Source organism: Ictidomys tridecemlineatus, chromosome 1, assembly GCF_052094955.1.
Source record: "Ictidomys tridecemlineatus isolate mIctTri1 chromosome 1, mIctTri1.hap1, whole genome shotgun sequence".
Lineage (NCBI taxonomy): Eukaryota > Metazoa > Chordata > Mammalia > Rodentia > Sciuridae > Ictidomys > Ictidomys tridecemlineatus.
In genome coordinates this window covers 73,834,379-73,846,482 of record NC_135477.1, presented here as the reverse complement: position 1 = coordinate 73,846,482, position 12,104 = coordinate 73,834,379, and the positions used below count along the sequence as shown (strand labels likewise).

General features: G+C 43.1%; 1 protein-coding gene across 1 annotated transcript in view; it reads left to right on the top strand.

Annotated features, from left to right (window-relative positions):
* Wdfy4 (WDFY family member 4) overlaps positions 1 to 12,104 on the top strand; it is a 271,706-nt gene that overhangs the window by 234,775 nt on the left and 24,827 nt on the right. The window contains exons 50-51 of the mRNA XM_078042593.1: positions 908 to 1,025; positions 1,946 to 2,055. Coding sequence (XP_077898719.1) covers positions 908 to 1,025; positions 1,946 to 2,055 — 228 coding nt within the window. The remainder of the gene's footprint in view (positions 1 to 907; positions 1,026 to 1,945; positions 2,056 to 12,104) is intronic.

Here is a 12,104-nt window from a genome sequence, read left to right as displayed (position 1 = left end):
AATTTGATGACTTACCAGTGTCTAAAAACTGAGAAATTTGTTCTAAAAATCTGAGTTTCCAGTATGTTTCAAAAAATCAGGAGATCTGGCCACTTTGATCAATTCTGACCAGCAAAATCAACTGAAGCTGGGCTTGGGTTTCCACATGACTCCTCCATCACTCACTGGGGTTGACGCTGCTTCCCTCTCCCACCCTGGCCTGTCTTTCACAGACATTTGAGATGGTGACATCCCTAATCCTGGTAGAGCTACAGTGACTCACTGCTAGTGAGAAGAGAGGGTTATAAAGAAAAAAGTCCTCCTGAAAAGAAACACAAACTCCCGGAAGAGTCAACATTCTATTAACACAGAGAACATTTCTGCTAAAAGGAAATGTCTCTTAGGACACCTGGCCCTGAAACTGTTCATGGGCAGAGGCAAGCATTACCTGGTTTTGTTGCCCAGAGGGAGTGGGCCTTAGAAAAACGAAAGTGTTCCTCTCATTTCCTCCCCCCAAACAGATGGCTTCTAGCTTCCTATGAAATCAGTTTGATTCTAAGCAGGGACCCTGAACTACTTGAGTAAATTACTCCATGAGGGCAGAAGCCAAATGGCTTATAGACAATAGGAATTCTTTTTGAAAGTCTCTTTTTGGTAATAGGTGGTCATGTTCTGATTTGGGTCAACTTGGAACAGGTTCAGTATGAACTCAATCTTCCCCTCCTCTTATTTCTCATCTCTCCCCTATTAAGTCTTTGTGGATCACTGGCTTCAGGGCTATAAAACCCTAGTTTGCCAGCTAATCACCAGAGGAGGGTCAGACCAGATGACAATAAACCAATAAAGGGAACCATAAAACTAAAGAGCGTGGCTCTTGGGGCACAAGAAGGTTGGGGGAGTTAACTCCAACTGTACATCTGCCTTCTAGGTGTTGAACTTGACAAATCCAAAGACTTTCCGGGATCTTTCAAAACCCATGGGGGCTCAGACCAAGGAAAGAAAGCTGAAATTTATCCAGAGGTTTAAAGAAGTTGAAAAGACTGAAGGTGGGTAAATTCCAGCTTGATTTTTTTGTGCAATTTTGTTTATTTGAATGCCTTGAAATGATGATGACTAGTGTGATTGCCTAGCTTGCAAATTATTGCATTTGAATAGAGAACTCTCTAATCCAGTGGTTAGCACCTTGGCTACATGGAAGAATCACCTGGAAGAGCTTTTAAAAAAAGTCTTCCAGGTGCGGTGGTGCATGCCTACAATCCCAGCAACTTGGGAGGCTGAAGAAGAGGCCAGCCTCTGCAACTTAGTGAGACCCTATGCCAAAAGAAAAAATAAAAAGGGCTGAGGATGCAGCTCCATGGTAGAGCAGCCCTGGGTTCAATTGACAGCAACTAACACACACACACACACACACACACACACACACACACACACTACTGAAGTCCAGATCTCACCTCTGAAAATTCTCATTTAAATAATTTTTGTGGTGTCACACAGCCTGGGTGATTCTAATGTACATGCCAAATGGAGCAATATCATGCTAACAGCTAGTAATTCCATACCCAAGAGCAGGCAAAGGTGGAAGAACTAATATCCATTCAGCCCTTTCTCTATGTGAGGTTCATGCCAATGTATGTTCATGTACACAGTGGTCCATTCCAAAAGTGGTGAGCTAAACTCAGAGAGTTTAAAACAACAGCCTCAAAATTGCAGTGCTTACATTTGATTGGCTCTTGAACACAGTTCCCAAACTTTGTCCATTTGTACATCACCTTTATAATTTTTGCCACATTTCTAAGTCAACCAGACTTTTATTGCCTGATGTTTTTATTTAAATCTACTCATTTCCTAAACTTAAGGAATGTATTTTTTTAAAAATTCTGTTCTCAAGCACAGGGTAGCCTGCGTGTCTGCTACCTGCACCAACACAAGTCGGGAAGCAGCACTCACGCATGTCCTTTTATTGCAGGAGACATGACTGTCCAGTGCCACTACTGTACTCACTACTCCTCAGCCATCATCGTCGCTTCCTACCTGGTCCGGATGCCACCCTTCACCCAGGCTTTCTGCTCTCTGCAGGTGAGCTTCTGTCCACTCTCCCTACGCATACATGTGTGCATGTATGCATGCATGCACACATGTGTGCACGCGCACACACACACACAGAGAGCTGTATTATAGGCTTGGACAAGACGGGAACTCCTCTGCTAAAAATTCAGTCTTTAGCCAGTGATTCCCACTTGACATTGGCTCCTGGATTCTGGTCCCTCCAGCCAAGGCAAGCTGTTCTTCATCAGTGATACTTGCACATCTGACCCAACAGAGTCTTGAAAAAAAAAGAAAAGCTAAAAAAAAAATCAAGAAATAAAAGATATATAAAAAAAAAACCCTTAACATAAATAAGATGTACTAGAAAAGGAAAGCAGGAAGCTTGGAGACGAGAAAAGCAAGCAATCAAAGATTAGAAAAATAAACACAAGAAAGAACAATGAAAAGAATATGACTCAAGTGCTCAGAATGCATAAATCTGTGCTAAGTACAAGCTGAAATGTTCCAAAGAACAAACAAAATATTTGAAAATCAAAACCACCAACTAACCCAGAGAAGGAAACTAACCAACTTACCCACCCATAAACTAACAAACCACAGTGCCAGCTTCAAGTTGCCAGGTATCGCAAATAAAAACACAGGATGTCTTTTTAAATTTGGATTTCACAGAGACTGCTTTTCAGATAACAGTGATTTATATTAAAAAATTATCTGTTGTTTATCTGGAATTTAAATTTAACTGGGCCTCCTGTGTTTTACCTAGTAACTTAAAGGAAGCTGGAGGTAAGCCAGTCTGACTACCAAGTGGGTAGTAGTGTCCAAGACCTATGGGATTTCTAAGGGAGAGTCCCTTATGGGACTTGTGAGGGTGCCAAGAAGCATGGTCTCCTCTCTTCCTTTCGCCTCTCCATCACTGGGATTCTGCATGCTAGGAAGCTGTTACCCGGAGGCACAGCTTGTGAATGTGGGAAACACTCAGCCTGGCTGCAGCAGGAGTACAACACAGGGTCAAGATTTCGGCTGACCTGATCTGGAGCTCACCAAGGTCCCATGGAGAGGAAGGCATGAGCCACACGGGCAGCAGGCCTCTGTTCATACACTGATGACTGACACCTAAGCCACATCTCAGAGAAGCATGAGTGCCCCAGGAACTGCGAATTTAGGTCTACAAATTCTGATTTAAGTCTGACCTCACCAGCAAGATCACTCATTGTAGTCCCTCAGAGGACATTGACTCTGAGAGGTAATAGGCCACCCTGGGTCAGCACTAAAGGTAGCTCCTATACTCTGGGAAGGAATGAGTAGGGCAAGGTCAAGGCGTTTTCTCCAACAAAGAGCAAAACCCTGCTGTCTTCTGTTTCTTGGCACAGGCTTCTTTGACGGCGTAGCTCGTCTAGACATTGTATAACCCCCTTTCCCTGGAAATTCGCTCAAAAATAATAAGTGTGCTTCCCCTGAGCCTTTCTCAGGCAACAAGCATTTTAAGTAAGTTTGGTTTGGAGAATGAATGGTCCCAGAGCTGTACCCCATGCCAGGAATCCCATCCAGATGTTGCTCATTAATCCTCAAGAAATGATGATCACTGTTGACGATGATAGTGATGGATTCTGTTACTGCTTTCCATCCAGGGATTTTAAATGTTTCAGTGTGCTGAATGCTTTCAAAGTTTCCCCATGCCCCTTTGGTTGGATGCATCAAAGCCGGAAGTCCCAGCTCTACCTGTTGCTAAGGGTCTTTTCACAAAGGGAGGAGATGGAGTGAAATTGAGACAGTTTTGGATGTGAGATTTATTTCCCAGATCTGCCACTTAATAGATACAAAACCTTCTGCAAGTATTTTACCTCTGTAAATGAGGGTTAATTATGCACATCTCACTGGGCTGTTGAGAAGATTAAATGAGAAATAGTGGGGAAAGCCCCTAGCTCAGGTGATCAGTCACTGTGAGTTCCCTTCTTCCCTCTGCAATCAGCCAGATCTAATCTGAGTAGGCCTGAACTTTTTCAAGCTGGTCTCCTCTGGTTTAAGCTAATTTAAGGCAGTCTGGACTTCATCGAAGTATTTCAATGTAGCAAGAGCCAGACTGAACAGGTGCTGTGAACCCAGGAGGACATTTGGGTAATGGCCACTTTCAAGCTAATCACTATTGTGAGTTTATTTTAGTTAGTTTAATCCATTGGTGATGAGGCCAAACTAGTTTGAGAGGATCTAAATCAGTGTGAGATGGTCAGAGCCAACTTCATAAGCTTTTAGATGGTACCAGTGCAGTGGTGTTAGTGTGAGCCCTTTGGAACCCTGTGTTGAAGTCTGATATGACTTGCGGTACTTTTTTGGCTCAAGCCTGACTTTGGCCAACTAGCCCATCCAAGTTGAGATCATCTGGGCTCTCCAGGTGTGCCTCTGGATCTATCTCACCTTACTACCTTTGAAGGACTCTTTTAGTGGGTCATAACTGCTCTAAGCCTTTGGAACCAAAAGAAGAACCAGGCATCTTCTGCTTTTTTCCTTAGAACAAATGACGAGTTTTAGCTCTTTTTAAAGGAATAGGTACACAGACTATGGAAATGTGCCCAAATTTCCTTTGGGAGTCCTGGCTATCAATGGACCTCTTTAGGAATGTTCTAGCATTATTCTGAAGTCAGGCTCTTCCCTCCAGCCCACTCACCTCCTAGGGGGCAGGGCTGTTTCTTCTCAAAACACTTTTGCCTTGCCCCCATGCAGTGACAGGAAAGGGCTTCCCACAGGCTCAGTAGCCTCAAGAGCTGACTGTCAACCTGTGTGTAACATGGACTGGGCAGTGAGGAAACGTGAGAAGGTGGGGAGGCTTTCTGCAGCTACTGGAGACCAGAGCTATTGTACATATGAGTGTCAGCATCAGACAGTGCACCCTTTACCATCCTGCACTAAGCAAATTCTGCCTCTCACCTGCTGGTATCAATCAGCCAGAGTTGAGACATGTGCACTACTGGCTGGGGCTCTGGGCCCAGGGGACTCAGGACCTTCTGAGCTCTGCTTTGCTGTTTGACTTCGAGCAGAGGTCTTTCTCTGGGACTGGTTTCCTTATTTGCAAATAAAGGAAGTGGGTGAGATGCTGCCTCTGAAGGCCCTTTCTTAATAGCATGAGCTGTTAAGAAAGTACTTCCTTAAGTACTTCCTGTGTTCCTGGATGGTGCCAAGTACTCTACATGTACTATTTACATTGTTCCTTACTTTCTTTTTGTGGTTAAATATAGAACATACCATGTACCCTTACGTTTTCAAATGTGGACCTCAGTGGTGCATCACCAACTCTCACCACAATCCATGTCCAGAATGTTTTAATCTGCTTGAGCTAAAACTGTACCCATTAAATACTAACTCTTCAAACATCCCTCTCCTGGCAACCCTTACTCTACTTTCTGTCTATGAATTTGACTATTCTGTCATATAAGTGAAATCATACAGTATTTATTCTTTTGTGACTGGCTTCTTGTGCTTAGCAAATGTCCTCAAGATGGATCCATGTCACAGCATGTGCCAGAATCCCCTAAGCCTGGATAACATTCCATCATGTATGTCTACCACACTTGGTGTATCCGTTTATCTGTCAGTGGACATTTGGGTGGCTTCTCCTTTTTGACTATCATGAAGAATGCCGTCAGGAACATTGTTGTGCCTTCCACATATCATTATCTCAGGAGACCCACATGAGGCTGGGAGGCAGCATTATGATGAGTCTTGATTTCCTCAGTCTCTGGGAGATTGTGTTGCTGGCTGAGTTTCCTCAGGAAATGGCAATGCAGATGTGATAAATTCCAGCCCTGGGGACACTGAGCCTCAAGCAATCATTGTGAAAGCAATATGGGGTCTAGAGAGGTTTCCCAGGGGAGATGTGTTCAGGAGGAAGGGACACACCATTTCCAAGGTTATGTTTAACAGGGCAGAGACCCTCAGATGATGTCACACACAGATACACAGTGTGACAAGCAGGTAATCATCTGGCATGAAGTGTGCCAGCTGCATGTGTGACACCCCTCTACCCCATGTACCCAGTGCAGACTGACATGCAGCATGATGGCTCCAGCCCACTTTTGCTGTTATGTGTTGTACACCCAATGTGGCCTCTGGGCTCCTGACAGGCATGGACTCCTTGGGCACTGTTGCCAGTTTGCAACATGCTGTGCAGAAAGCCATGGACAGCTCCTACACACAGCCCAAGAATGCAGTGCAGTCTATTGGTTCCTGAATGTAAAGGGTGTCTTATTCCCCTTACCTTCAAATCCCATTAAGTTTGGGTTCATCTTAGAATAAATTCATATCCTCTGTCGTTTGTTTTTATGCCCCAAACTTATCATTTCCATGATAGAGTCTTATAATCCAGAATATATGATGCAGTCACTCCAGCTTATCCATGAGGGATTGGTTCCAGGAAACCCACAGATATTAAAATCCATGGATGCTGAAGTCCTTTCTCTAAAATGCATAAAATTTGCATAGAACCTATGCATATTCTCTCATAGAATTTTTTTTTAGAGAGAGAGAGAGAGAGAGAGAGAGAGAGAGAGAGAGAATTTTAATATTTATTTTTCAGTTCTCGGTGGATACAACATCTTTGTTTGTATGTGGTGCTGAGGATCGAACCCGGGCCGCACGCATGCCAGGCGAGCGCGCCACCGCTTGAGCCACATCCCCAGCCCCTCTCATAGAATTTAAATCATCTCTAGAATACTTATGGTACCTAATGCAATATAAGTGGTATAGAAATAGTTGTTTAACTGCACTGTTCAGAGAATAAGGACTAGAAAAATAGTCTGTACATGTCCAGGACAGATGCAATTTTATTTTAAAAAAATTTTGATCCATCATTGGTTGAAACTATGACTGGAACTCATGGATATAGAAGGCAAAAAGAATACACATTCATACATATGCTTACAAAGCTTTATATGTTAGCATATGTCATATGTATACAATATATATATATATATATATATATATATATATATATATGTATGTATGTATGTATATACACTTTGTGATTTGCACGGGTGGCATATGCAGGCAGTCAGCTGTGTGCTCTGTTGTCCCCACTGCCTGGAGGTATGAGCTGCTATCTGCCAGGGCTGGGGGCTGATACCCCTAATAGCAGCCCCAGTATGCTGTAGTTCTCATGAGTCTTAACTGCCTAGAGCTAGAGACTGTGAGCTTCTAGAAAGTTAAGTCACCAGGAGACCCTGTCCCTGCTGGGGACCCAGCCGTGACACCTGTTTCTCCCCCATTAAAAGCTCCAGTTGCTCTCAGTCTGGGTGGAGCCTGGCAAAGCAGCCAGCGCCCAGCAAGGACACAGTGCCGGCAGTGGCTGCTGCTGCTGCATTTAATAAGAAACAGAAATAAAGTGCTGTGCTAATTAAGTCACAGCCCATGTGAAGTCAGCTGTTACCAGCAGTGGGGAAGGGTTTTCTGAACCACCTGAGGCGAGAAGGCTGGGTTTTGTGCTAGACAGATGCTAACTGCAGGGGGAACCAGGAACCTTAGGGAAGCACTTGGCTCATCTTGGTGATTAACTTGGGAGCTCCCAGTGGGTGCCAGACCTTAGTGGCCAGCGCCTGGGCCAAGGTGACATGAGGAAACCAGGGACCTATGTCAGTGCCCACACCTGAGAACCCTTCCTGGCCCTTTCACATACTGCCCATAGTCTGGCACCTGCCTCATAGGGAAGTACCAGCCTCTGGGACTCAGTCAGCACTTTGCACAGGGCTAGCCCACCCCACTGTAGCCAGGTCTGCTGGAACCAGAAGCCTTCAGCTATGCTCGGAGGCAATGCCAGGTCTTGGGATCCAAAAGAACCCAAACAGTGACTTGACAGGAGTCCTTTAACAAGGTGTAATTATGATCACACAAACTCAGTGAAGAATGTGTGATAGAATCTGACAGAACTGGAATAAACTCCCAGCTCTAGAACTTTCCTACAGGTGGTATGACATAACTGAGCCTCAGTGTCCTCATCCTTTAAATCACCCCTCACTGAGTGGGAGGTGAGGACGAGACATCTGGTTGCTTCTGAGTGCTCCATATACACCTGCTCTCCTAGTCACAGTTGGCAGTGATGTTTCCACTTGACTTTGTGGGTTCTACTTGTTCAGGAAAGAGCTATGTCCTACCAGAAGGAGAACCAATGGCTACTCTGGAATCAGCCCATCCTCAATCAAGAGCAAGATTGATTAAGCAGCTGGATAAGTGCCAGCACTTCCCAAACATCATGTGGGACCTATGGCTTTTAGCTTGCCAGTAGGATGTTAGGGCCTGGAATTTCAAACAAAAATCCATGGAATGGCATGTTCTGGTCTGTCTTGTCCTCTCACATTGCCCCTGTCTTCATTGGTGGTGCTGGTGCCTCAGAATGGTCCTCACAATGCCTTCTTTATTTGCCACTTCCATCCTAAGGTCCTTTACCCTTTCCTACCCTCCTGCCTTGTCCTTGGCAAGAGAAACCATGCCTCTCTCCCTTCCCCTCATGCTCAATATTGATCTCCTTTTTATTTTTCTTCTTCTTAAGAGTCTCTGGTTGCCTTTCCCTCTCGCACTGAGATTGGGGCCCAAACCTGGGATTGCTCCGCAGTTCCTAGTCTATACAGGGAAAAGGATGTAGGGCTTGATTCATTTGACAACCCTTTCTTTGTGCCTAGAGCCCCACATAATGTACACATACACACACACATACACAAACACACATACACACATTCAGATCTACACATATGTACATGCACACTCATATTTACACACATGCTTGTGCACATACACACATTATTGCTTTTACATATACAACAATCATCTAAGGTTTGCAGAGGAGGAAATAGGCAATTAAAGAGATTAAGGAACTAATTCATGTTCATTCTGCAAATAAGAGGGCATTGAAATTCCACATCATCTGCTGAGTTCCAGAGCCAAAGCATTCTATGTGTAGCATGCTGCCTCTTTGATGGACAAACAGTAGCTTAGATCAACTGATATCTTGTAAATGAATTGTTTGCATGGGATATTTTTAAATTACTAGGAATATATACAGTGAGGATAGGTTTTCAACCTGCTCATATAGCCAATCCATTATCTAGATGAGAATGGGTTGATTTGGGTCACTCCTACCTGGAAGGAAGACTGGACTATCTAGTATAATCATTAAAATATCTGTGCATTCAAGGGTCCTTGAGCACATGTGGTTTCTGATTCCTATGAATGTGGGTCAAAAAATTAAGTGTGGTTTCCCTAACATACTTTCCCTACACAAGTGGGGGTCTAAGGATGTAACAATTGAAGTACCTGCCCAGGCACATTGGCACTGTCAATTGACAGGAAAGACGTTTTGCCTTTACCTTTTAGTATTCTGTTTTGGAATATATCCAGTTATACCATGTAGTTATAACCAGTGCACCAAGATCATGGACTTCTTAAAAAATCTGAACCCACATCAATATTCAGCATCATCCTTGGTATCAGCTGCTTCTTTTCCCCAGTATTTTACTCTTAATTTTGTTTCACCTCTTAGCAAGATTGAGCACCTCTTAAAGTATTTTGTTGACAAAAGTTGCCTAGGATTATATTATTTCTGAGCCCTAAAATGTTCAAAAATATTTCTGGTATCTTGACAGGTGAGTGATGACTTGGCTAGATACCGAAGACCATAACTTTTTGACTCAGAGCTCTCTGGCCTTGACCTGGCTGCACTGGATCAAATGTCACATGTGAAAATATTCTGCCAATAAGAAGTTGCTCCTTTGTTGACAATCATGACCTTGCTGGGTTTTTTAAATTTTATTTTTAGCTTGTTTGGATACCTTCAGGAGTCATTATTCTTGACGTTCCAGAATGCCTGTAGAATAGATGCAGGAGCAGATTTTGGTTCAGGAATTCTTTCTGATCATTTTGTTTCCTTCTGATCTCTAGACTTAATTCTGTTGTTTTATTTCATTTGGTTTTGGACTTTCCCTTTGTAGGAACTTTGTAAACTTGAATTGTGTGTCTCTCTGCATCTCCTCTTCTTGCCCTTTCTCCTTTCTATTTTCTTCAGCTTTTCTCCTCCCTTCCTTCCCTGAGAATCACATCCTAGCTGGGACTTACTTCCAGTAACTACCAGAGTTTATGTCAACCCACAGACTTACAATACAAGTAACAAAGCAACTCTACTTTTTCTTCTAGGGAATTTGGTGTTTTCTTTTGTATTGCAGAAGTGAGAAAACCCATTAATTTTGAAACAAATGTATGCAAATACATTTATTAATATAGGAAATAGGAAAATCAGTTATTGCTTCCTTTATAAATAATACAGGCTTAAGTTTTAAAGATATTACTTTTGCTAAAATGCATTAGACAGCTGTGAAAAAAATAACATTTTTCTTTGTGGTAATATCTTTAACCAGATTTGTAGCACTAACAATATTTCCTATGTATATATTATTTTTATTTAATACAGGTAATCTTTTTATTACCAAATCATATTGTTTCTCAGGAGATTACCATCAGTGCTCATAAAAGCTGCAAAAGGAAAAATGGGCCGAGGAGAAGGCATCAATCTCCCACAGATGTAAGGCTCAGGCTGCAGATTAAATACACAGAGCTCCTAATGCATTTCAATGAGTGACTCGTTAGGTGCAGATTTACTTAGATTCCTCCCATTTCATTTCCATTTCAATTTAAATTTGATGGTGGATACCAGCCTCTAATTTCAACCAAGAGCAAAGTGACCACAGGGAAAAACTACATCTTTAAGCTGTCCAGCTACTACTGTGTTTGGTTGAGACCCCTTGGGTAACTGGATATCTTGCGATTCCTGCCTCTGTGCAAAAAAAAAAAAAAAAAAAGACCCATGGATTCCTCTGAATCCACAAGTCTATCTGGGAAAATTGACCAGCCAGTCCATGTTCACCAGGGTGCCCACATAAGGCCTTTTTGGGTGTGTACCAGGTTCTTCCCTTACAGAAAGAGCTAAGTCTCACTTTGGCCCATAGGTAGTAGTTCAAGTTTGTGACAGAATTAGGAACTTACTTAAAAAAAATGACATGAGGCAAAGCATGCCATTTGAAGTTGCATCTATGGGTTTGACCCTAACTCTTCTATTTACTGCTTTGAAGGCCTTAGGAGAAAATCAGTATGCTTTGAGAAGCATCAGTTTCCCACGTCTTCAAAATGGAAATAGCAATTCCTTCCCAATGTACCTGCTATGAGGATTAAGAGAAATCATGTATATGTTCACAGAGTATCTAACAGAACAGACATGCCTTTCTCCTTTCTTACCCTTCATTCATAGCTGCAGCTACCCAAAGCTGCCTTAGGTAAATGCTGATGGAAATCTTTAGCCCTCTCTAAAGTGAAGGGAGATGACAGGGACAATGCTCTACTCTTTACTCTTATGATCTCATGTGTGTCCTGCAGAACTTGGCAAAAGGAAAACAAATATTTTCTTCAAAAAAGGCCTAGTCTTGATAAAGACAAGTGGACCACAGAATTTCAGGGAGGTAGATATTGTTGGATATGTCTAAACTCAAGTAGACCCAAGGCTCAGTTTCAGAAACTCTTTCCTGAAGTCTCTCTGTCCCCAGCTTCTTCATCTTTCCAACCAGGACCTGATCTAAGACTGTTCTCTGCCTTCTTCTGACCCCTAAGACTATCTGATGAATAGGGTGGTCAGTTTGACAATTGAAATGAAGAAATTTGACAATTCAGGTAAGAGATCTAGAGCATCCAAAGAAAGAATTGTGTCTCAAATCTTACTAGGTTCATCCCTAATTGCCAAACTCAGGCTGCAAAAGGGCACCTGCCATGAGCCTTGGAACGCAGGCTGGCCTTGGCAGCTGTGCAGACATTCTGTCCTCATTTGCCAGCCTCCCATCCTCTGACAGTTCCAGCTCTACTTCTTCAAGCTGATTGTTTCTTGTCAAGGCCTAATCCACTGAGCAAGGTCCCCTCCTACATTCACACCCCATCCCAGAATGCCTTGTGCATGGTATTGGATGTCACCAAAGCCCTGACCTATCAAGTCTCTGACCTCCCATCTCTGTTTCTTATCAAGGCCTTGACCTCCGCATAGAAGTCAGCTGGCTTCCCCATCA